Source organism: Bombina bombina, chromosome 2 (assembly GCF_027579735.1).
Source record: "Bombina bombina isolate aBomBom1 chromosome 2, aBomBom1.pri, whole genome shotgun sequence".
In the NCBI taxonomy this organism is placed as follows: Eukaryota; Metazoa; Chordata; class Amphibia; order Anura; family Bombinatoridae; genus Bombina; species Bombina bombina.
In genome coordinates this window covers 508,212,513-508,237,578 of record NC_069500.1, presented here as the reverse complement: position 1 = coordinate 508,237,578, position 25,066 = coordinate 508,212,513, and the positions used below count along the sequence as shown (strand labels likewise).

General features: G+C 41.0%; 1 protein-coding gene across 1 annotated transcript in view; it reads left to right on the top strand.

Moving 5' to 3' along the window:
- Positions 1 to 25,066, top strand: part of LOC128649161 (receptor-interacting serine/threonine-protein kinase 3) — a 163,071-nt gene that overhangs the window by 82,502 nt on the left and 55,503 nt on the right. The window contains exons 8-9 of the mRNA XM_053702269.1: positions 12,780 to 12,903; positions 13,085 to 13,188. Coding sequence (XP_053558244.1) covers positions 12,780 to 12,903; positions 13,085 to 13,188 — 228 coding nt within the window. The remainder of the gene's footprint in view (positions 1 to 12,779; positions 12,904 to 13,084; positions 13,189 to 25,066) is intronic.

The following is a 25,066-nucleotide window of genomic DNA, read 5'->3' as shown; positions in this document are numbered from 1 at the left end:
AGTAAACCTATTAACCGCTAAACCGCAGTTCCCAAACATCGCCGACACTTACTAAACCTAATAACCCCTAAACAGCTGTTTCCCGACATCGCCAACACTAACTAAATCTATTAACCACTAAACTGCCATTCACAAACATCACCAACACTAACTAAACCTATTATCCTCTAAACCACAGTTTCCCAACATCGCTGACACTAACTAAAACACTATATAAACCTATTAACCCCTAAACAGCAGTTCCCCGACATCGCAGACACTAACTAAACCTATTAACCCCTAAACCGCCGTACACCCACATCGTCAACACTAACTAAAACACTAAATAAACCTATAAACCCCTAAACCACCATTCATCCACATCACTAACACTAACTAAACCTATTTACACCTAAACCACCATACACCCACATCGCCAACACTAACTAAACCAATTAACCTCTAAAACACCGCCCTCCCACATCGCAACAACCTAAATTAAACTATATTAACCCTAAGACCTAAATTAAAGTTACAATTATTAACTTTTTAACTACCTATTTAAAAATAAATACAAACTTACCAGTGAAATAAAAATAAAACCTAAGCTAGCTACGATATTACTATTTACTAACTACCTAGTTAAAATAAATACAAACTTACCTGTGAAAGAAAAATAAAACATAAGCTTAAACTAATAAAAACTAATATTACTAAACATAAAAAGATCTAGGATTACTAAAAAATTAAAACTACAATTACAAAAAATAATAAACACTAAAATTACAAAAAATAAAAAACTACCATTAAAGAAAATAACAAACGAAAATATCCAAAACAATAAAAATTATTCCTATTCTAATACCCTGTTTAAAAAATAAATAAATAACCCCACATCAAAATAAAAAAAATCCTAATCAATAATAAACTACCAAGGGCCCTTAAAGAGCCTTTTGTAGGGCATTGCCCTAAAGTTAACAGCACTTTTGCAAAAAAATAAAAACAAACACCCCCTAACATTACAAACCCCCCCCCCAAACCCACAAAAAGAACATTTATGCTTACCTGATAAAATTATTTCTTTCCGGATATAGTGAGTCCACGGGGTAAATGTATTATTGTGCGGACAGACATGATACGATGTAACGTATCATGTCCGCTGCACATCGATAAATGCCGACATTGCTGGTGCAATAACGCCCCCTGCGTATTGTATTCGATCAGGCTGATTGCTGTCCGCCACCTCAGAGGTTGCGGACGAGTTAAGGCTTCTGAACTTCCACTTTAGGCGGAACTGAAGCGGAGTGGTTCGGAAGCAACATCCGCTGCTTCATAAATCGACCCCCACGGCTTCATCAATTACTGTTGGGAATATCACTCCTGACCAGAAGGAGGAGGCAAAGAGCACCACAGCAAAGCTGTTAAGTATCACTTCCGTTCCTACAACCCCCAGTCATTCGACCGAAGGGAAATGGGGAAAAAAAGGAGTAACACAAGGTGTAGTGGTGCCTGAGGTTTAGACAAAAAATAACTGTCCTAAAAGAAAGGGCGGGGCCATGGACTCACCATATCCGGAAAGAAAGAAATTTATCAGGTAAGCATACATTTTCTTTTCTTTCCTAAGATATGGTGAGTCCACGGCTTCATCAATTACTGTTGGGAATCAATACCCAAGCTAGAGGACACAGATGAATAGGGAGGGACAAGACAGGAAGACCTAAACATAAGGCACCGCATCTTGAATAACCTTTCTGAAAAAAGTATGCAAAGAGAACCAGGCTGCAGCCTGGCAAATCTGTTCCACAGAAGCTTCATTATTGAAAGCCCAAGAAAAGGAGACATCCTAGTGGAATGAGCTGTATTTCCCCCTCAGGAGGCTGCTGTCCAGCAGTCTCATAAGCAAATATGAATTATACTTCTCAACCAGAGAGAAAGAGAAGTAGCAGAAGCTCTGTGACCTTTACGTTTTCCCAGAGAAACAAACAGGGGAGAAGACTGGCGAAAATCCTTAGTCGCCTGTAAAAATTTAAAGCACGCACAACATCCAAGTTATGCAACAAACATTCTTTATGAGAAGGACTAGGACATAGAGAAGGAACAACGATTTCCTGATTAATATTTTTTTTTCGAAACCACTTTAGGGGCGCGATCCGATAAAGATAGTAGTTTGCGGCGTAAGCGAGGGAACCCCCGCCGCTCGTAGTTTCAGCTCGCAACTCGAGCTATCCTATATACGGCGCCGTCAGATGCTAAAGTGCCTAAGTCTGAAAAACCAGCGATGTCCAGAAATCTGCGTAAATACAAATTTCTGGAGTCGCCAATGACTTACTGCACTTTAGAAACTGCCGGCACCTACAAAACCTGACTAAATTATTAAATCTCCCGTACTGTCTAACACACCTCCCAAACATAGCCCGACACGTCTAACCCTCTATCCGCTATCCCCCCTCACTATCCTAACAATAAAAAAATTATTAACCCCTAAACTGCCGCTCCCGGACCCCTCCGCCAACTACATTATCTGTATTACCCCCTAATGTGAGCCCCCTACACCGCCGCCATCTACATTAACTACCCCCTAATGTGAGCTCCTACCCCGCCGCCATCTACATTAACTACCCCCTAATGTGGGCCCCTTACACCGACGCCAGCTATATTAAAATTATTAACCCCTAATTTAATCCCCCTACCCCGCCGCCAGCTATATTAAAATTATTAACCCCTAATCTAATCCCCCTACCCCGCCGCCAGCTATATTAAAATTAACCCCTAATTTAATCCCCCTATACCGCCGCCAGCTATATTAAATACATTAACCCCTAATCTAATCCCCATATACCGCCGCCAGCTATATTAAATAGATTAACCCCTAATCTAATCCCCCTACACCGCCGCCAGCTATATTAACTATATTAACCCTAATTATATTATGGTTAATATAGTTATTATATTATATTATATATTAACTATATTAACCCTAATTATATTAGGGTTAATATAGTTAATATCGTTATTATATTATATATATATTAAGTATAATAACCCTATCTAACTCTTAACATCCCTAACTAAATTCATATTAAAATAAATCTAATTAATATTAAAATTATTAATTAAAATATTCCTATTTAAATCTAAATACTTACCTATAAAATAAACCCTAAGATAGCTACAATATAATTAATAATTACATTGTAGCTATTTTAAGGTTTATATTTATTTTACAGGTAACTTGGTATTTATTTTAACTAGGTACAATAGCTATTAAATAGTTAATAACTATTTAATAGCTACCTAGTTAAAATAATTACCAATTTACCTGTAAAATAAATCCTAACCTAAGTTACAAATACACCTACACTATCAATAAATGAAATAAACTACAAATATCTAAACTAAAATACAATTAAATAAACTAAACTAAATTACAAAAAAAAAAAACACTAAATTACAAAAAATAAAAAAAGATTACAAGATTGTTAAGCTAATTACACCTATTCTAAGCCCCCTGATAAAATAATAAAGCCCCCCAAAATAAAAAAATGTCCCTACCCTATTCTAAAATACAAAAGTTAACAGCTCTATTACCTTACCAGCCCTTAAAAGGGCCTTTTGCGGGGCATGCCCCAAAGAAATCAGCTCTTTTGCCTGTAAAAAAAAAAACACAATACCACCCCCCAACATTACAACCCACCACCCACATACCCCTACTCTAACCCAAACCCCCCTTAAATAAACCTAACACTACCCCCCTGAAGATCTCCCTACCTTATCTTCACCCAGCCGGGCAGAACTCTTCATCCGATCCGGGCGATGTCTTTAATCAAGCGGCAGAGAAGAAGTCTTCCATCTGGCGATGTCTTCATCCAAGCAGCAAAGAAGAAGTCTTCCATCCGGCGATGTCTTCAATCAAGCAGCAGAGAAGAGGTCCTCCATCAGGGCAAAGTTTTCTTCTAAGCGGCATCTTCAATCTTCTTTCTTCGCTCCTCCGACGCGGAACATCCATCCGGCACGACGACTTCCCGACGAATGAGGTTCCTTTAAATGACGTCATCCAAGATGGCATCCATCGAATTCCGATTGGCTGATAGGATTCTATCAGCCAATTGGAATTAAGGTAGAAAAATCTGATTGGCTGATTGAATCAGTCAATCAGATTCAAGTTCAATCCGATTGGCTGAACCAATCAGCCAATCGTATTGAACTTGAATCTTATTGGCTGTTAGGTGTTAAATGGAGTAAGATTTCTCCATTTTCGCCATGTAAGTCCTTACACTGTATATTGGATACCAAACTGCGCGGGTTTGGTATACCTGTCTATGGCCCAAAAAACAACGGGCGAAGGCAGAAATATACAAGCGTAACTTCTAGGTTACGCCGTATATATGGCTTTTGCGGGCGACGCTGCATATCGGATCTGGCCCTAGGAAGGAAACCTAACTTAGTAAGAAGAACCCCCTTATCGGCATGAACGATAAGAGAAGGCGAATTACACTGCAAAGCTGAGAGTTCCGATACTCTCCGAGCAGAATTGATAGCAATAATAAAACAAAAACTTTTAAGATAACATCTTAAAATCTATGGAATGCAAAGGCTCAAACAGAGCCTACTGCAAAACTTTAAGAACAAGGTTAAGGCTCCAAGGAGGAGCAACAGACAAACACAGGCCTGATTCTAACCAGGGTCTGACAAAAAGATTGCACACCTAGCACGTCCGCCAGATGCTTATGTAGAAAAAATGAAAACGCCAAAATCTAACCCTTCAGGGTACTAACTGACAAACCCTTCTCCAGACTTTCCTGGAGAAAAGACAAATCCTAGGAATCCTGACCCTACTCCAAGAGGAACCCATGGATTCACACCAAAAAAGATATTTACATACCTTATGGAAAATCTTTCTAGTAACTGGCATGTGAGCCTGAATCGTGGTCTCAATGTCTGACTCAGAAAAAACCAAGCTTAGACAAGACTAAGCATTTAATCTCCAAGCAGTCAGCTTCAGAGAAACGAGATTTGGATGAAGGAAGGAACCCTGAATCAGAAGGTCCTTCCTCAGAGACAGTCTCCAAGGTGGGAGAGACGACATTTCCACTAGGTCTGCATACCAGATCCTGCAAGGCCACGAAGGGTCTAATAGAATCACCAACACTCTCCCCTGTTTGATACGAGTAATGACTCGTGGAAGGAGAGCAAACAGAGGAAATAGGTATGCAAGACTGAAATCTCAAGAAAAACCTGCAAGAACATCTATCAGGGCGGTCTGTGGATCACTTGACCATGAACTGAATCTTGGAAGCTTGGCGTTCTGCTGAAACGCCCTCAGAAGCCAACTCCGGAACCCCCGACTTGAGGGTTTACCTGGAGAACACCTCCAGAAGAAGAGCCCACTCCCCGGAATAAAATATCTGACTGTTCAGAAGTCAGAATCCCAATTGTCCACACCTGGAAAGAGGATGACAGACAGCAATTGTGAGCTTCTGCCCACCGAACAATCCAAGTCACCTTCCACATGGCTTAGAAACTCAGAGTTCCTCCCTGGAGGTTGATGTAAGCCATTGAGGTGATATTGTCTAACTGGAACCAAGCTAAGGACGACTGAGATTAAGCCATCAGAGCTTTGTAAACCGCTCTGAACTCCAAGATGTTAAAGAGGAGAGCAGAACTTCCGAGTCCAAAATCCCTGTTCCTTAAACAAGACCCAGACTGTTTCCCAGCCTAGTAAGTTGGCGTCCATGGTCACATACACCAGGAATGTCTCCAGAACCACGCGCCCTGAGACAGATACTCCTAAAAAAAACACTACAGGAGAGACTCTAGTCGACTGATCTAGATTTATCGAATGTTCTCCATTTTTATTGAAAATAGCAATGGGAATGATGTCCATGGAACCATCAGACCAATTCCCTCTATACATTGAGTCACTGAAAAGTGAAGGAAAAATAAACTGCAGCTAGATCCAAACTCACAACCTTCTGGTTGCAAGATGGCTAAGCTATCTACCGGACCACTAGAGCTTGTTGTTGGCCGGACAGTAGACTGCAGAGAGAGGAACAGGAATAAATCCTTTATTATCTGACCTCTGTTAGAAATCTACTCCTAGATAGAGAATCTATTAAGGTCCTCAAATAAATCACCCTTGTAGATGGAACAAGGGAACTCCTCTCCAGATTCATCTCCCATCCATGGGAAAGTAGATTGGATAAGAACTCTTGAAAGAGAGTTTGCTCGAAGGAAGGGTGACACCTGAACCATATATTGTCCAGAAAGGCACCCTAGCAATACCTTTTTTACAGCACCTGGTATTCCCAGGTGGTATTCCAAGTACTAACCAGGCCCAACCCTGCTTAGCTTCTAAGATAAGATGAGATCGGGCGCATTCAGGGTGGTGTGGCTTTATTCTGACAAAACTCAGAAACGTGAGAAGATCCCGAATCATGGGAACAATAAATACACATCCTTCAGGTCTATGTTCGTTATGAACAGGCCCTCTTGAACCAAGGAAGAATGTATACTACTTTGAAGGTCAGAACTTGAGAAACTTAAGGAAATACCTAGATCTTGTTCCCAGACTGGGACTGGAACTATCCCTCCCAGAGATGAAGGTCCTGAACCCAGTTCAAAGAAAGTCTTCTTATCATACCCGGACTGCAGATACTCTAGAATAAGAAATCTGCCCCTGGGAGGAAATCTTAGATTGGACTCCAAAAGCCATAACTGGCCCTACAGAAAGAGGAAAAGGAAAACTTTTCTTTAGTACAAACAAGGTCTCATCCTTGAAAGGAAAACGCCAGAAGAGTTTGGATTTGGAGGGAGCATAAAATATTGAACCTGCAACGGCAGAACTATAAAGCCTAGGCTGTACCACTAAGCCACGGGTAGGCTTTTCAGCTGACCAAAATTAAACAATCATCTAGGCCCCAGTGAGAATTGAACTCGCGACCACTGGTTTACAAGACCAGTACTCTAACCACTGAGCTATACAGCCATACGTTCAGTCACAATGCACGGCGGGCTAGCACAGCAAGTCTAATGAGACAAGGCATTGCTCTAAATGAACAATTAAACCTCCAGCTTCTTATCTATGGATCCAAAAAAGAGCAGCTACCCTCCATAGGGATCAAAGTTCTCTGAGACATAGTAGAAAAGCTCCCTTCTACTTAAGGCACCGTGGGTTTTAATGGAGTCAGCGACAGGAAAATCCTTTAAAGGACAGTAGACAGGGAGAAACGTATCCCTAGCTTCTCCTATTCCTGTGAAAAAATCCAAGGCACGTCTAGAAACACAGCCTCATAGGAAGAAACATCATAGAAATGATAAAGTTCACAAAAACCTTCAAGGTTGACAACAACGAGGGTATCGATGTTGTCCAAGTAGCCAAAACCTTCTTTAACAGTACATGAGGCGTGCAAGCATACATCTGAAGTAGATCATTTCAGCATCAGATGAAGGAATTATACTGTCCGAATCTGAGATTTTACCTTCAGAAGCTACCGGCAAATCCTCCTCACCAGCCTTAGGAGAGAGAGCGACCTGTGTAGCAGGATGTGGAGCAGAAACCTTACTATCTGAAACTTAAATGTCCTCTAGCATTTTCCCTGAAAGTAAGGAAAAACAGACAAAGCCACAGATACTGCAAAAGGTACCCGAGCTGCAAATTCTGTAAGCAAATACACTTCAAGGAGAATGAGAGGAACCGCAGGGCACTGCATGTGACGCCATAGAGGCTTGGGACGTTTTAAGAAAAAAGCTGTGGCATTGCCTGAACAGCATAATCCAGGAAGACATGAGGCTCAGAGAGCAACAATCTAACTGTATACTCAATAGCTTTATAAGTTGCTCAATCAGTATAGGGAATCAAACCAGTAACTCTCAGTTACTAAGCTGCTTACTAGTCACTATGCTATACAGGTAGCACTGAACGAATATATAATTATTTTAAAAAAAATTTGCAGAGGACCAGGAGACAACAAACAAAAAAAAATCTTTATTTTTGAAAGATTCATACAAATATAAGGGACAAAGAAAATTCTTTTTCTTAAGAACATCCCTGTTCAAATCCCAAAACATAAGTCCCAACATTCATGTTTGTTTTAAAAAAGATTTGGGAAATCTAGACCGGTTTGCTTAACACTAAACTACAGTGGTATAGCTAATAAGGTTTTTTTTCTTTATTCAATTAAACTCCAGAAACCAGAATAAAATATGTTCAGATACACTAAACTCCTTATAATACAAGATCTCCTTAAAAAAAGTGTGTCTCTAGTGCTGACTGGACTCGCAAGCCGAACCGACTCAGACTGACACAACCAGAACGCCGCTCCATTCTCAACTGGAGATGAGGCAGGGCTACAGAACTTGATTCAAGAATAGCCCAAAATGGTACCACTCCTCTTCCTGAAAAGAAGGAGGCGGAGATATAAAAGTAGCATGGAGATGGAGCGCGCAAACATTGCGCTTCAATTTGCTGTGAATAATGTATACATTGAGTCATTGATGCTATACTCGGTCATGCATATTATGAAACTTGCAACGCTCCACTTCCTAGAAAACTGAAGAAAAGTACATCACACTCTCCTCATAGGAATGGTGCCATAAGAAAAAGTGTGCTCTCCTACTAAGCTTTACTATAGTGACCCTGTATCTGCATCACAATAAGAAACAAAGCTTGATGAGACAATATCTTTATAATATAAATAATAATTAAAAAAACAAGAGATTCATCCTCTTGATAATACTAAGCCCCAAAAAGAGTTTACTCCTTGCCTTGCAGGAGATTAACCCTTAAGTCTCCACCATCACATAACAAAATAGTGCCTACATACTGCCAGAAACACCCTTTCTAAGGAGTTTGTGTCCCAAATTAAGTACAGTACAATCCTTAGAGTCCTTAACCCCTCTAGTGCCAGCCTCCTAGTCCCAGAAGACAAAAGGCACTTACCTGTACATCTAGCTGTCCGGCAAGAGGACAGCCCACACGGTATGGAAGGACGCCACTCCTTACAGGGACCTGTGGAAAAAGAAAGAACAGAGTAAACCTACTCTGGCTTTCTATACATGCAATCTGTTAGTAAAAATGCAGTGAAGCCCACTTCACAAGTTTCTAACTGCTTAAAAGCCACCACTGCCCTACTGAAGAGACTAACGTGAAGTACAGCTAGACCAAATCTTGAGAGGAAAGATCAGAGCAAACCTACTCTGGCTTTTAAAATAATTAAATCTTGATTGAAGTGAAATAAATCCAATCTTCTTCAAACACCAAAACTTCACCTCCTCCTTGCACAAAAGGCAGAGAGAATGACTGGGGGTTATGGGAAGGGAAGTGATACTTAACAGCTTTGCTGTGGTGCTCTTTGCCTCCTCCTGCTGGCAAGGAGTGATATTCCCAACAGTAATTGATGAAGCCGTGGACTCACCATATTGTAGGAAAGAAATAAAAATAAACCTAATCTACCCATTGCTCCAAAAAGAGTATGTGTATGGGCAATGCCTTATGGGCATTCAGCTCTTTTTCGGCCCATTAAAAAAAAAAAGCCTAAACTAAAAAAAAAAAAAAAAAAAAAAAAAAAAATCCCATTACAAAAAATAAAAAAACGAAATGATCCAAAATAATAAAAAATATTCCTATTCTAATACCCCGTTAAATAAACACCCCAAAATAAAAAATAAAAAAATCTATAATAAACTACCAATAGCCCTTAAAAGAGCCTTTTGTAGAACATTGCCCTAAAGTTAACAGCTCTTTTGCTAAAAAATTTAAACAAATACCCCTAACATTACAAACCCACAAAATAAAAAAAAAAAAAACCTAACTAAAAATAACCTAATCTACCTATTGCCCTGAAAAGGGCATTTGTATGGGCATTGTCCTTAAAAGGGCATTCAGCTCTTTTACTGCCCTTAAAATGGCATTTAGCTCTTTTTCAGCCCATTAAAATAAAAAAAGCCCTAATTTAAAAACACCCCATAAAAAAAATCTAACACTAACCCCAAAATCGGTACTTACAGTTGCTGAAGTCCAACAAAAGATCTTCATCCCAGCGGCGAAGCATCTTCACCCAGGCAGCTCCATCTTCATCTATCTTCATCCCTGCAGAGGCAGAGTGGTCGGTGGATGCGCGGACGTCCAGGCGGAGGTCCATCGATCCGATGTGGAGGTCCTCTTCATGCGACTGACCACCACACACTAAAGATTGAATGCAAGGTACCCCTTTTATATTGGGGTACCGTTGCATTCCTATTGGCTGAAAAATTCAAATCAGCCAATAGGAATGAGAGCTGCTTACATCCTATTGGCCATTCAAATCAGCCAATAGGATTGTGTTTTAGCTATCTGTACAGACCTGGGTTTGGGCTATCTATACAGCCATGCATTTTGGCTATCTGTAAAGACCTGCTTTTTGCTATCTGTAAAGCCCTGCTTTTTGCTATCTTTAAGGCCCTGCTATTTATTACCAAAAGGTGATAATGATGTTAGTGTGGAGTTAGAAGAGGGCAACTATTAGGCAAGTGGAATTAATTTGTTATTGATTTGGTGATAGGCTTCCCTGAACAAAAAAGGTCTTTAGGGAGCTTCTAGAGGAGGAGAGGTTAGGGGAAAGTCTGAAGGTTGAGGAAGTCTGTTCCAGAGTGTTGGTGCCGCACGAGAGAAGTCTTGGAGTCTAGCATGGGAGGAGGTGATGGTAGAAGATGCAAGGAGCAGGTCATTGGTGGATCTGAAATATATTTGTTGATGAGTGAGGACAGTTGGGGGGAGGCTGCGTTGGTAAGGACTTTGTATTTCAGGGTGAGAATTTTGAATTTAATTCTGCTGTGAATGGGGAGCCAGTGAAGGGACTCGCAGAGAGGTGCAGCAGATTTAGAGCATTGGGAGAGGTGGATTAGTCTAGCAGAGGCATTTAGAATAGATTAAAGGGGGGAGAGAGGAAGGCCTGTTTGTAGGTTATTACAGTAGTCAAGTTGGGAAATTACTAGGGAGTGGATTAGCTGTTTGCATAGGTGGTTGCGACAGGATGAAGAGAGCAATTGGATGTGGCGTATGAAGCACAGATTGGAGTCAAGTGTAACTCCTAGGCAGCAGACTTGGGGTGATGGGGAGATAGTGGTTTCGCCAACAGTAATAGAAAAGTTAGAAACTGGAGTAGAATTAGATGAGGGATTAGAAGGAGCTTAGCCTTGGACATATTAATTTTTAGAGGGTGAGAGGCCATCCAGGAAGAAATGCCAGATAAGCAGTCGCTGATGTGAGAAAGCACAGAAGGAGAGAGTGCAGGGGTGGATAGCTAGATCTGAGTATAATCAACATAAAGGTGATAGATAAAGCCATAGCTACTGATGAGTTTACCCAGTGAGGAAGTATAAATAGAGAAGAGTAGAGGACCCAGAACAGAGCCTTGAGGTACTCCAACAGATAGAGGCAATAAAGAGGAGGAGTCGCCAGCAAATGAGACAGAAAAGGACCCATTAGAGAGATAAGAGTGGATACAGGAGAGGGCAGAGCCCAAGAGTCCATAGGAGAAGGGGATGGTCAACGGTGTCAAAGGCAGCAGACAGGTCGAGTCAGATAAGTATAGAGTAGAGGCCATTGTTTTTAGCAGAAAGAAGATAGTTAGTAACCTTGGTGAGGGCAGTCTCAGTTGAATGTTGGGGATGGAAGCCAGATTGCCGGGGGTCAAGAAATGAGTTGGAGGAAAGGAAGTGGGTTAGGTGATCAAAAACTAGTTTTTCCAGGTTTTTTTAAGCTAGTGGAAGCAGTGATATGGGACAGTAGTTTGCAGAAGAATTGGGGTTGAGGGAGGGTTTTTGAGGATGGAATGACCTTCGTGTGTTTGAAGGAATATGGGAATGAACCGGTAGTAAGGGAAAGGTTGAATATGTGAGAAAGAGCTCGATTGAGGGTAAAAGACAAAGACGGTATTAGATGTGAAGGGATAGGGTTAAATGGACAGGCAGTGAGGTGTGAGGAAGACAATAGGGAACTCACTTCATTCTCAGTGGTTGTGCATTTGTTAAGGGGAAAGTGCAGCATGCAAATCCAATAACTTGATTCCCGGAGAACTTGGAATAATGTTTTAAGCATTTGCAATACTTTGCCATATATGGCAAATCAAGTACCCAAATGTTGAAGCATTTGAAAGTGATTCAGCATAGCTGTAAAAGCTAACTAGAAATTATCACCTGAACATCTTTGTATAAAAAAGTAAGATATTTACCTCAACATTTCCTAAGTATTCACACCCGCTGTAAAATGACTTTAAGCATCCAAACAGAATGCTAGTCCCAGGACTTGCAAGGGAGTGTGCATCTGGCATGTGCAGGCACAGTCATGTAATTTTCCTATTCAGTTTAAGGAAGTGAAATTACAGTAAACCAATGCATGACCTCAGCACTGATGATGTTGATTGGCTATTGTTTTTGTTTGTTTGTTTGTTTGTTTGTTTTAAACTTGAAGATGAACAGAACACTTACTCTGGTGAGCTGAATAAATTGTGAGGTAAAATATCTTCCCTTTTTACATAGAAATGTTCAGGTGATATTTTCATGTTAGCTATTTACAGTTATGCTGTATCACTTTCAAATTATTTATCATAGTATTATTATGACCCTTTAATCACAAAGGTCTTAGTGAAAGCATATATACTGCTATAATTTGTGAAGTGCAGTAATTTATTAGAGGTTATTTGAGCATCATGATAATAACTATTCTATGTCCTCTCAGGGTGAGTGGGTGGGATTCTACTGTAGGTGCTAAAGACTATTAGTTTGATTTTCCCCATCTAAACTCTTCTCTTTTCTTCTTTAAGTTGAAAACTAAAGGTTCTGCTTCAACAAATGAAAGCATCATGACTGGTCAGAGTACTGAGATAGAGCATATTGCCTTGAAATTTAAAACCCTCAACATCACTCAGGAAACTTCAATGAAACAAAGTAAGATGGAGGAATTGGAAATCTACTCTTATTTTTATCAAAATTGTATAGGATAGTTTATTAGTGACTACAATTGTTTCTTCTGAAGACAACTGACACTCATTACATGCACAGTTTTACATATTTAAAAAAAGTTTAAATTCAACCCAGATTTTCCTGTGTATGATTCTCGTTTAAACAGTGGCGGTACCTCCCGAAAAGATGGCAAATAGCCAGAAATATGAAGGCCGGCCTGTGACAATGCCTCACCCTACCTCACCCGCTGCAAATCAGACAAGAGCAAAGGTAAAATAACCTTCTCCCAAGAGATCAAGAAATCACTCTTCTTAAGGTTACATTATACATCCAAACCTCTCAAGCTACAGATAGCAGACATGCTCTGCATATACTAAAACATTTTACAGTTACTCTTGCTTAACCTATGTATGACTGTATGGGTCTAGAGTAACATTTAATACAGCTTTGAAATGTGTAAAATAACATCCACCAAGTCTAAGCATGTTTAAAAAAAATGAACATCTTGATTGCTGCAATTGTTTTTCAATAGTTAAACTCCACACATTACTTGCCCTATGTGGGTAGCGTATCCAGGCTTGTTTCTGGAGAAGACAAGGCATGGGGGTATATTTATATTTCTTGTGAACTGCTGGTACAATGCCGCACCCTGCAGAGTCACGGCCAATCGGCCACTAGTAGGGTTGTGTCAATCAACCCAATCGTATTCAATCAGGTTGATTTCTGTCCGCCGCCTCAGAGCAGGCGGACAAGTTATGGAGCAGCGGTCTTTAGAAGGCTCGCCGGAAACAAGGGGCCTCAAGCTCCAGAGCTTGATACATATGCCCCATGGTCATTATGTTATATAAAGTGCAATGTTCTCCAGTTGTTGTATTATAACATTATATAAATGTATATAAAGTATATAAATGTATTACTCCAAAAGTTATATAGGGGTACTAAGCGTATACATGTATTCCAGGTTATAATGCGGTGGATGTAGCATTGGTTTTAGGGATATTGCAGCAAGGGTTTTTCCTGACCAGGTGCACTGTGAAAGATCAAAGGGTGTTTTGTTAGGGTTAAAAACAAAATTATGGGAAGGGTAAATAAAAGGAGACAACAGTGCCATATTAATCTTGTAGTGAATAGGGTTGGATTATTTTAAGAGCTAGTAATGTGTATTTATAAAGCCTCTGCAAAGGTGGAGGTATTGGTAGGTTTAAATGGGGTTGTGGGGGTATAACTTACAAGTTCTAACTTTGGTGGTAAAGTGAATGTCACCTCTGGGGTAAAACCGTAAGTGTAGTGAGCAAGCAAACCCCTTGAATTACAATAGGTGGCAGAACACATGGCAATTAAAAACATAAATTATGCTTACCTGATAATTTAATTTCTATCTATGCGAGGAGAGTCCACTGCTTCATTCATTACTTTCGGGAATTAATAACCTGGCCACCAGGAGGAGGCAAAGACACCACAGCCAAAGCCTTAAATACCTCCCCCACTCCCCTCATCCCCCAATCATTCTGCCAAGGGAACAAGCAACAGTAGGAGAATATCAGGGTATAAATGGTGCCAGAAGATAATATTAAATTTAGGTCTGCCCCCTGGAGAAACAGGCGGGAGCAGTGTACTCTCCTCCCACAGATGGAAATTAAATGATCAGGTTAGCATAATTCACTGCTTCATTCATTACTTGTGGAAACAAATACCCAAGCTCTAGAGGACACTGAATGAAAAAAATGGGAGGGTAAAAGGAGGCGGACCCTATACTGAGGGCACCACAGCCTGCAGAACCCTTCTCCCAAAAGCTGCTTCCGCCGAACCAAAAAAAATCAAATTTGTAAAATGTTGCAAAAGTATGTAAAGAGGATCAAGTAGCTGCCTTACAAAGCTGCTCCATCTAAGCCTCGTTCTTAAAGGCCCAAGAAGAGGCCACAGCTCAAGTTGAATGAGCCATAAAACTCAGAGGAGGCTTATGTCCTAATGTCTCAATGCAAAACGGAGGACACTCCTCAGCCAAAAAGATAAGGAAGTCGAAGAGGCCCTCTGACCCCCACGCTTCCCGGAAAGAGAACAAACAGAGAAAGAAGTTTGTCTAAATTCCTACGTGGCTTGAAGACAGGACTTCAAGGCACAAATCTCATCCAACATTACATTGAAAACCTAACTTCGTTCGTAAAACAGCCTTATCGGCATGGAAAGCCAGATAAGGAAGGACGCATAGCAAGGCAGAAATCACAGATACTCTGCGCGCAGAAGCAATGGCCCGTATAAAAGGAACCTTCCAAGACAATAATTTAATGTCTACTGCATGCATAGGCTCCAACGGAGTACGTGCAAACCTAAAAAACAAGATTTAAACTCCAAGGAGGAGCAATAGATCTTAACACAGGTCTGATCCTAGCAGAGCCTTAACAAGTGACTGCACATCAGGAAGCTCTTCAAACCTTTTGCGCAGTGACACAGACAGGGCTGAAATCTGTCCCCTCAGGGGACTTGCAGAAAGCCCCTCTCCAGTTAATCCTGGAGAACAGAATAACTAGGTCCTCCACACCCTATGATAGATGCGACGAGCAAGCAGCTACGAGCTTGAATGAGAGTAAAAATAGCACTCTCAGAAACCCTCTCTTGGCTAGGACTAAGCGTTCAATCTCCACGCAGTCAGCCTCAGAGATCTAAACATAGATGAACAAAGAGACCTTGGTCAGCAGATACCTGCGACAAGGTAACTTCAACGGAGGAAATAACAACATCCCTACTAGTCCGCGAACCCTATCCTTCGCAGCCAAGAACAATCAGTATCACTGACGCCTGCTCGATTCGAGCCACTACACTAGGAAGTAGTGGTAACGGTCATAAAAGATAATTAGATTAAATCTCCAAAGCCCCACTAATAAATATTTTAGTTCCGTATGAGGATCCCTGTACCTCGACCCATATCTGGGTAAATTGGTAATGAGATGTCATAAGATCTTCCTCTCGCAAATCGCCGCAAACACTCAGGATGGAAAGACCAATCCTCCGGATTAAAGTATTGTCTGCTGAGGAAATACGCTTCCCAGTTGTCCACACCCGGAATGTGGATCGCTGACAGCAAACAAATGTGGGTCTCCACCCACTCCAGATCTGAGATACTTCCCTCATAGCTAGGGAGCTTCTTGTTCCCCCCTGATGGTTGACGTAAGCCACTGAGGATATATTGTCTGATTGGAATCTGATAAACTGGGACGAACCCAGCAGAGGCCAAGCCTTCAGAGCATTGTATATTGCCTGAAGATCCAAAATGCGATCAGGAACTTTTCCTACTGAGTCCATAGGCCCTGTGCCTTCCTGGCACCCCAAACATCTCCCCATCCTGACAGACTCGCAACCGTAGTCACAATCACCCAGGATAGTCTTGAGACGGACATCCCTTGGGACAAGTGATCCGGACAAAAACACCAGAGAGCGATTCTCTCGATCTGTTGTCCAGAGAAATCTGTTGAGACAGATCCCAATGATCGCTGTTCCACTGCTTCAGCATGCACAGTTGCAACAGTCTGAGGTGAAACCCGGGAAAGGAAATGATGTCCATGCTGGACACCATGAGACCAATCACCTCCATACACCGAGTCACAGATGGCCTTAAGGAGGTCTGGAGGGCAAGACATGTTGAAGCTAGCCTGCAACATTCTCATGTCTATGGAGACTATTATAGTAACTGGGAATTCCACCCTGGTACTCGATACAAGAGAACTTTCTCTAGATTTATCTTCCATCCATTTGTTCGAAGAAGACAGAGATTCCGAATGGTCCACTCTCCGAAAAACTTCTTGGAGAATGCTGCGTTGGCCGGGAATCAAACCCGGGTCAACTACTTGGAAGGCAGTTATGCTCACCACTATACTGTCATTGAATTGCTGCGTATACTCTGTCCCTTTAATTCTTCACTATAAATCTCTTCTCCTCTCTACCTACCTTGCTTAGTAATTTGGATCTACAGGTGTGATCTTCAGCCTACAGGATCCTGCAGTAACTCTAAGCCTTCCTCCAGGAAGTGATACTGTTGCAGCTCTTTGAGTTCCTCTGTTCAGTTTGCGATCTAGCAGTTGTCTTGCTGCATTCAACTAACAACCAGTGTTTCCTGCTGCACTTGTCACTTGTCATGAAAAGGTTTGAATAGTATCCCAAACCTCTCACTGTGATAGGTACCGGGACAATAACTCCTCAGAGGACAGATCCCGTACGCACCCCATAAAGGCTTCCCTCCTTTGTGGTCAGGAAGATAGGAGAGAGAAGGAACTGCCCTTGGGTGGCTGAGACTTGAAACATATCTTGTGACCCTGAGCTATGACCTCCAGGACCCATGGATCCTGCATGTCCCTGAACCAAGCGACTGAAAAGAGCGACAGTTCGCCCCCTACACGATCCAGAAGAGGACTGGGGACCGCCGATTCATGTCGACTCAGAGGGCTTCTTGCTCTGCTTGGATTTATTCCAGGACTGAGCCGGCTTCCAAGAGCTCTTGGTTTTTTCTCAGGCTTAGCGGAGGACTGCTGACATGGGCTTTATCAAAACGAAAAGAACAAAAATTGTCCCTTAGACTTGTTCATATTCTCTTGCGGTAGAAGGGCACCCTTGCCCCCTGTGACTGTGGAGATAATTGAGTCCAGGACTGGACCAAACAAAATTATTCCCTTAAAGGGGAGGGAAAGAAGTCTAGACTTAAAAGTCATATCCGCAGACGATGACTTCAGCCAGAGCCCGACGGGCCTGAACAGAAAAGGCTGAAGCCTTAGCATTTAGACAAATAATCTGCCTAATAGCATCACAGATAAAATAATTAGCAACCCTCAAGGCCGTAAATCTTTCTGAGTAACATTGAGGGGATCTCTCCACCCCAATCAATCCTATAAGGAGTCACACCAGAAGGTAGTTTCTCCAGTAACCGTGGCAACAGCCGCCTCCGGTTGATACAAATATCCGTATGTTGAAAACACTTTTCTTAACAGAGTTTCCATCCTTTATCCATGGGCTCTTAAAACGAAGAGCTATCCTCAACGGGATAGTGATACGTTTAGCAAGGGTGAAGATAGCACCATCCCTTTTAGGGACGGAACCTCACAACTCCATTGAGAGTCCAGGACCAGGAATGATTTGTTAAAGGGAGAAGAGAGGAACAATCCAGTCCCATTCATTTTTAATAATGTTCGCCATCTAACAGGAGCAGGGAAAGATAAGGTACCACCCTGTCCTCAAACTCTATCCAATTTAGAAATTAAAGGTTCCTCAGGCAATTTGGCCTCTGAAACCACTGAATTAATCAAAAAACTTCTTTTAGAAGAAAGCACAAATTCCTAAAGCTAAAGTCTGGTTCCTCCGCAGCCAGAGGTTTAGAGGCAGCAGACTCTGACCCAGAAAGTTCATACTCTGAAGTCTCAGAAAGAACTTCATCTTCTGATAACCCTATCAGTTAAATCCAATAAATTATCTGATGTACTCTGGGAAGGAGTGCAATATGTAACCTTTTGCTTGTGCTTAGCAGGCGAGGTAAAGCATTAAAGGCCGCAGACACCGCCGTCTGAGCTGAGCAGTAACGTCTGGTGAAAAAATGACCCCTCCAGATGGAGGATCAGCAATGCTATGGGAAACTGCATGTGTAGAGAGATAAGCATGTAGGGTACGCACCTTACTGGACGACGACTCCTCAGAGGTTGACGGCTCAGTGGTATCAAACATGTTTGATATTATCACATTATCAAGGCATATGGAACATAATTGAGGGGGCAGTACTAAGGCCTCCTTACATTATAAACAGGAATTACTCTTTAGGAATAGAGTGTGTGCCCTCTAAGTAACAGAATCCTCCATCACTAGTTCAATAACCGGAGAACTATAGAAATAAAACATTATTTTATTCAAAAAAATTGCACCTTTATAACCCAATGTCTTTGGCACTAACCACCTCCCATGACCCAGACAGTACAGAGTTAGGACTCCTCTCTGATAGACACCCAGTCAGGAAAGAGGGAAAGAATCATATGGTGCACAATGCAGGACCGCCCCTGCTATGAGGAAAGAGCGCGCCAAGCTTGTAAGCTGCATGGCTCTCAAAATGAAAGTGAAACCTGTAAATTTCATAACAGCCTATGAGCCCATAACATCTTACACATAAAGCAGCATAAAATCAAATAAACATAAGATTATTCCCCCCCTGTTCAATAATCCCCCTCAGGAGATATTAACCCTTGATTCTATACAGATAAAAAGAGTCAGACTGTGACCCTGTCTTCTAGGGTTATCATACATGTATAAAAAATGAAACAATTTTACCAGAATCTATGCCGTGGAACAGGAACACAAACTTTCAAGTGTGACAGGTTAGTAGCATCGCTCCTGACATGGACTTGAGAGCAGAAAGCAGGCAGCAAAACTTGTCAATGCTGATTTCTTATGGAACTGTTAATCTGAGTTGGGATGGTTTTGAAGAGACGACACTCTCTGCATCTCCGGGCTCTAACTTTCACCTATGCTCTCACTGAGAGGCTGACAGGACTACTTTAAACTCCAGTCCCATTGTGAAGAGTACTACCCTCCATAAGAGACTACTCCGAATCTTCTGACACTTCTCTGCAAACCTCCTGTGACGAAAGGCAAAGAATGACTGGGGGATGAGGGGAGTGGGGGAGGTATTTAAGCCTTTAGCTGGGGTGTCTTTGCCTCCTCCTGGTGGCCAGGTTCTTAATTCCCACCTGTAATGAATGAAGCAGTGGACTCTCCTCCCACTAAGATGGGAAATACTTCTTACATTAGATGCTTAAAGAGAGTTACTATTGCTTCAGGAGGATAAGTACTAGCAAAACAAAATTAACAAATTACTAAAACAATAAACACACAATTAAGTAAATAGCGTTATATAGAGAATAATCTCTGTAATCTGGGATTTTTAATAGAGTAAGTTGGGTATGCATCCTCTATCTCAGGATGAAAAGGGAGCTATGAATAACAAAGAAATACATCTTGTAAAATCTGTGAGCTCCCAGTACTAAAGGAACTCCAGCAATATATATTCTTGCCGTCATCAAACTACCATACAAGTTCCTCTATTAAAACAATGCAAGGTGGACCAGAGCCAGGGAAACAACAGCAGGAGCTATGGAAACCTCAGGCAAAACATATGAGTAGTTAATAAGATAATATACATATGCTGTCTGTTTATGTAACACATGTGTAAAACCAACATGGGAGCATCTACAGATTCCTTATACTATAAGAACAAAGTTTTACAATCAAGCACTATTTCTATATAACCTAGAAAATAATCCACTATTCTATCCAGAGTGGAAGTCTTGTGAATGATTTTATAACATGAATATGGGTACCAGTCCAGCTTTCTCATCGTATGGGGTCTAAGAGTTTAAAACTTCAAAGTTCAAATAGGTGATATACATACAGGGAGTGCAGAATTATTAGGCAAATGAGTATTTTGACCACATCATCCTCTTTATGCATGTTGTCTTACTCCAAGCTGTATAGGCTCGAAAGCCTACTACCAATTAAGCATATCAGGTGATGTGCATCTCTGTAATGAGAAGGGGTGTGGTCTAATGACATCAACACCCTATATCAGGTGTGCATAATTATTAGGCAACTTCCTTTCCTTTGGCAAAATGGGTCAAAAGAAGGACTTGACAGGCTCAGAAAAGTCAAAAATAGTGAGATATCTTGCAGAGGGATGCAGCACTCTTAAAATTGCAAAGCTTCTGAAGCGTGATCATCGAACAATCAAGCGTTTCATTCAAAATAGTCAACAGGGTTGCAAGAAGCGTGTGGAAAAACCAAGGCGCAAAATAACTGCCCATGAACTGAGAAAAGTCAAGCGTGCAGCTGCCAAGATGCCACTTGCCACCAGTTTGGCCATATTTCAGAGCTGCAACATCACTGGAGTGCCCAAAAGCACAAGGTGTGCAATACTCAGAGACATGGCCAAGGTAAGAAAGGCTGAAAGACGACCACCACTGAACAAGACACACAAGCTGAAACGTCAAGACTGGGCCAAGAAATATCTCAAGACTGATTTTTCTAAGGTTTTATGGACTGATGAAATGAGAGTGAGTCTTGATGGGCCGGATGGATGGGCCCGTGGCTGGATTGGTAAAGGGCAGAGAGCTCCAGTCCGACTCAGACGCCAGCAAGGTGGAGGTGGAGTACTGGTTTGGGCTGGTATCATCAAAGATGAGCTTGTGGGGCCTTTTCGGGTTGAGGATGGAGTCAAGCTCAACTCCCAGTCCTACTGCCAGTTTCTGGAAGACACCTTCTTCAAGCAGTGGTACAGGAAGAAGTCTGCATCCTTCAAGAAAAACATGATTTTCATGCAGGACAATGCTCCATCACACGCGTCCAAGTACTCCACAGCGTGGCTGGCAAGAAAGGGTATAAAAGAAGAAAATCTAATGACATGGCCTTCTTGTTCACCTGATCTGAACCCCATTGAGAACCTGTGGTCCATCATCAAATGTGAGATTTACAAGGAGGGAAAACAGTACACCTCTCTGAACAGTGTCTGGGAGGCTGTGGTTGCTGCTGCACGCAATGTTGATGGTGAACAGATCAAAACACTGACAGAATCCATGGATGGCAGGCTTTTGAGTGTCCTTGCAAAGAAAGGTGGCTATATTGGTCACTGATTTGTTTTTGTTTTGTTTTTGAATGTCAGAAATGTATATTTGTGAATGTTGAGATGTTATATTGGTTTCACTGGTAAAAATAAATAATTGAAATGGGTATATATTTGTTTTTTGTTAAGTTGCCTAATAATTATGCACAGTAATAGTCACCTGCACACACAGATATCCCCCTAAAATAGCTAAAACTAAAAACAAACTAAAAACTACTTCCAAAACTATTCAGCTTTGATATTAATGAGTTTTTTGGGTTCATTGAGAACATGGTTGTTGTTCAATAATAAAATTAATCCTCAAAAATACAACTTGCCTAATAATTCTGCACTCCCTGTAGACTTGCAGAATCTACAAGCCAAGTGTCAAGGGGCATTGGCAATCAAAGGGAGGTCATATTATGGTGGTGGGAGAGTGAATCCGGACAGAAAAGTCAACCAATTCCAGCTCAGGTTAAGTAATAATAATAATAATACCTCAGAATGTAATACGTCCCAGAAGGACGGCAACAAGAAGGTCCCCGCATATTAATGTCCTGTGGCTTCCCAGTATCATGAGCTATTGCAGTAATAACAAGTGTGTCCGTGGCAGATTTTATGGCAGGGCTTGCAGGTTGTTAAAAAGGGACCCTTACAAATGCTTAGCACCCTGGTGGGAAAGTGCTTAGCACTCAAAGGGTTAATGAACAGTACATTTTAAGAAGGATACTAATTTGCAGTTGTTTTACCTGGTGATACAGACTGGTACATAACCACTGGTAAAGAGATAAGACAAACTGCAGTCCAAAGTGCAGTTGTTTTACCTGGTGATATAGACTGGTACATAACAACTGGTAAAGATATAAGACAAACTGCAGTTGTTTTACCTGGTGATATAGACTGGTACATAACTACTGATAAAGAGATAAGACAAACTGCAGTTGTTTTACCTGCTGTTACAGACTTGTACATAACCACTGGTAAAGAGATAAGGCAAACTGCAGTTGTTTTACCTAGTGATACAGACTGGTACATAACCACTGGTAAAGAGATAAGACAAACTGTAGTTTTATGGTGTTACAGACTGGTACATAACCACTGGTAAAGAGATAAGACAAACTGTAGTTTTATGGTGTTACAGACTGGTACATAACCACTGGTAAAGAGATAAGACAAACTGCAGTTGTTTTACCTGGTGATACAGACTGGTACATAACCACTGGTAAAGAGATAAGACAAACTGTAGTTGTTTTACCTGGTGATACAGATTGGTACATAACCACTTGTAAAGAGATAAGACAAAGTACAGTTGTTTTACCTGGTGATACAGACTGGTACATAACCACTGGTAAAGAGATAAGACAAACTTCTGGTAAAGAGAAGACAAAGTGCAGTTGTTTACCTGGTGTTACAGGCTGGTACATAAAACTGGTAATGAGATAAGACAAACTGCAGTTGTTTTACCTGCTGTTACAGACTTGTACATAACCACTGGTAAAGAGATAAGACAAACTGCAGTTGTTTTACCTGGTGTTACAGACTGGTACATAACCATTGGTAAAGAGATAAGACAAAGTGCAGTTGTTTTACCTGGTGATACAGACTGGTACATAACCATTGGTAAAGCGATAAGACAAAGTGCAGTTGTTTTGCCTGGTGATACAGACTGGTACATAACCATTGGTAAAGAGATAAGACAAAGTGCAGTTGTTTTGCCTGGTGATACAGACTGGTACATAACCATTGGTAAAGAGATAAGACAAAGTGCAGTTGTATCTGGTGTTACATACTGGTACATAACCACTGGTAAAGAGATAAGACAAACTGCAGTTGTTTTACCTGGTGATACAGACTGGTACATAACCATTAGTAAAGAGAGAACACAAAGTGCAGTTGTTTTACCTGGTGTTACGGACTGGGACATAACCATTGGTAAAGAGATAAGACAAACTGCAGTTGTTTTACCTGGTGATACAGACTGGTACATAACCAATGGTAAAGAGATAAGATAAACTGCGGTTGTTTTACCTGGTATTACAGACTGGTACATACCCACTGGTAAAGAGATAAGACAAACTGCAGTTGTTTTACCTGGTATTACAGACTGGTACATAACCACTGGTAAAGAGATAAGACAAACTGCAGTTGTTTTATGGTGTTACAGACTGGTACATAACCACTGGTAAAGAGATAAGACAAACTGCAGTTGTTTTATGGTGTTACAGACTGGTACATAACCACTGGTAAAGAGATAAGACAAACTGCAGTTGTTTTATGGTGTTACAGACTGGTACATAACCACTGGTAAAGAGATAAGACAATGTGCAGTTGTTATACCTGGTAATACAGACTGGTACATAACCACAGGTAAAGAGATAAGACAAAGTACAATTATTTTCAAAAAGGATAGTGTGGGGGAGGGATAGCGCTAACGAATAGCTGAGAGCCAAAATATCTAAAAAACTCTAATGAGATATTTACTTGTATAAATAAACAAAAAAAACGAATTGAAATTAGCGTATCTAAGTAGCCAAAAAAAAGGAGGATTGGATATATATGTACAAATAAATCAATATTTATTATAACAATATAAGATAAATTCTAACATAAATTCTAACATAAATTCTAACAGATTACTCCTATAAAAGATGCCGGCATCAGGTAAAAAATGAGTGTATCTAAAAGACTGTAATGAGAGTGACTATCTGACGTTCTCAAATAAACAAAATTATTAGCAGCATATATGACTAAACAGAATTATTAGCAGCATGTATAACTAACCAGAATTATTGGCAGCCTATATGACAAAAACAGATAAAATAACTACAAAGATAAAGGCCCCTGGAGGCTGAAACGCGTAGAATTTGCTTACTAAACCTTGATACATTTTATATCTCTTTACTAGCTGAGGTATCGTTGGTGGATAGGACAGGTACATTGAGCGGTCACTGATCACAGGTGAGCCATCTCTGTATGTGTAATTCCTGCCCCAGGACCCACAGAAAACGAACCCAGAGTGCTTTTCAAGGTCTATCATTCATAGGCTGAAATATTGCACAACGGCGCTTTACTATTTGGAAATCTGAACTGAACTTTAACCCGGAACTTGATCCCTCCGGGACCATTTCCACACGCTGGATACCTGCTGCGGAGGACGGACAAATACTGGCTAAGAACAGGCTAAAAAAACGGAGGAAAGCCATACATAAAGAAGATAAAGTTACTTCTCACATCACTCCGTTTTTACCCGGTCTTTGAATTGACACACTGGTAATATTACCCCCTAAAGGAGATCACACTGGTAAACATTATCACCCACGGATCAGCTCCATTTGGGAATACTGATATCAAGCACTTTTTAATAGACTTTGTAGTTATTTTATTTGTTTTTGTCATATAGGCTGCCAATAATTCTGGTTAGTTATACATGCTGCTAATAATTCTGTTTAGTCATATATGCTGGTAATAATTTTGTTTATTTGAGAACGTCAGATAGTCACTCTCATTACAGTCTTTTAGATACACTCA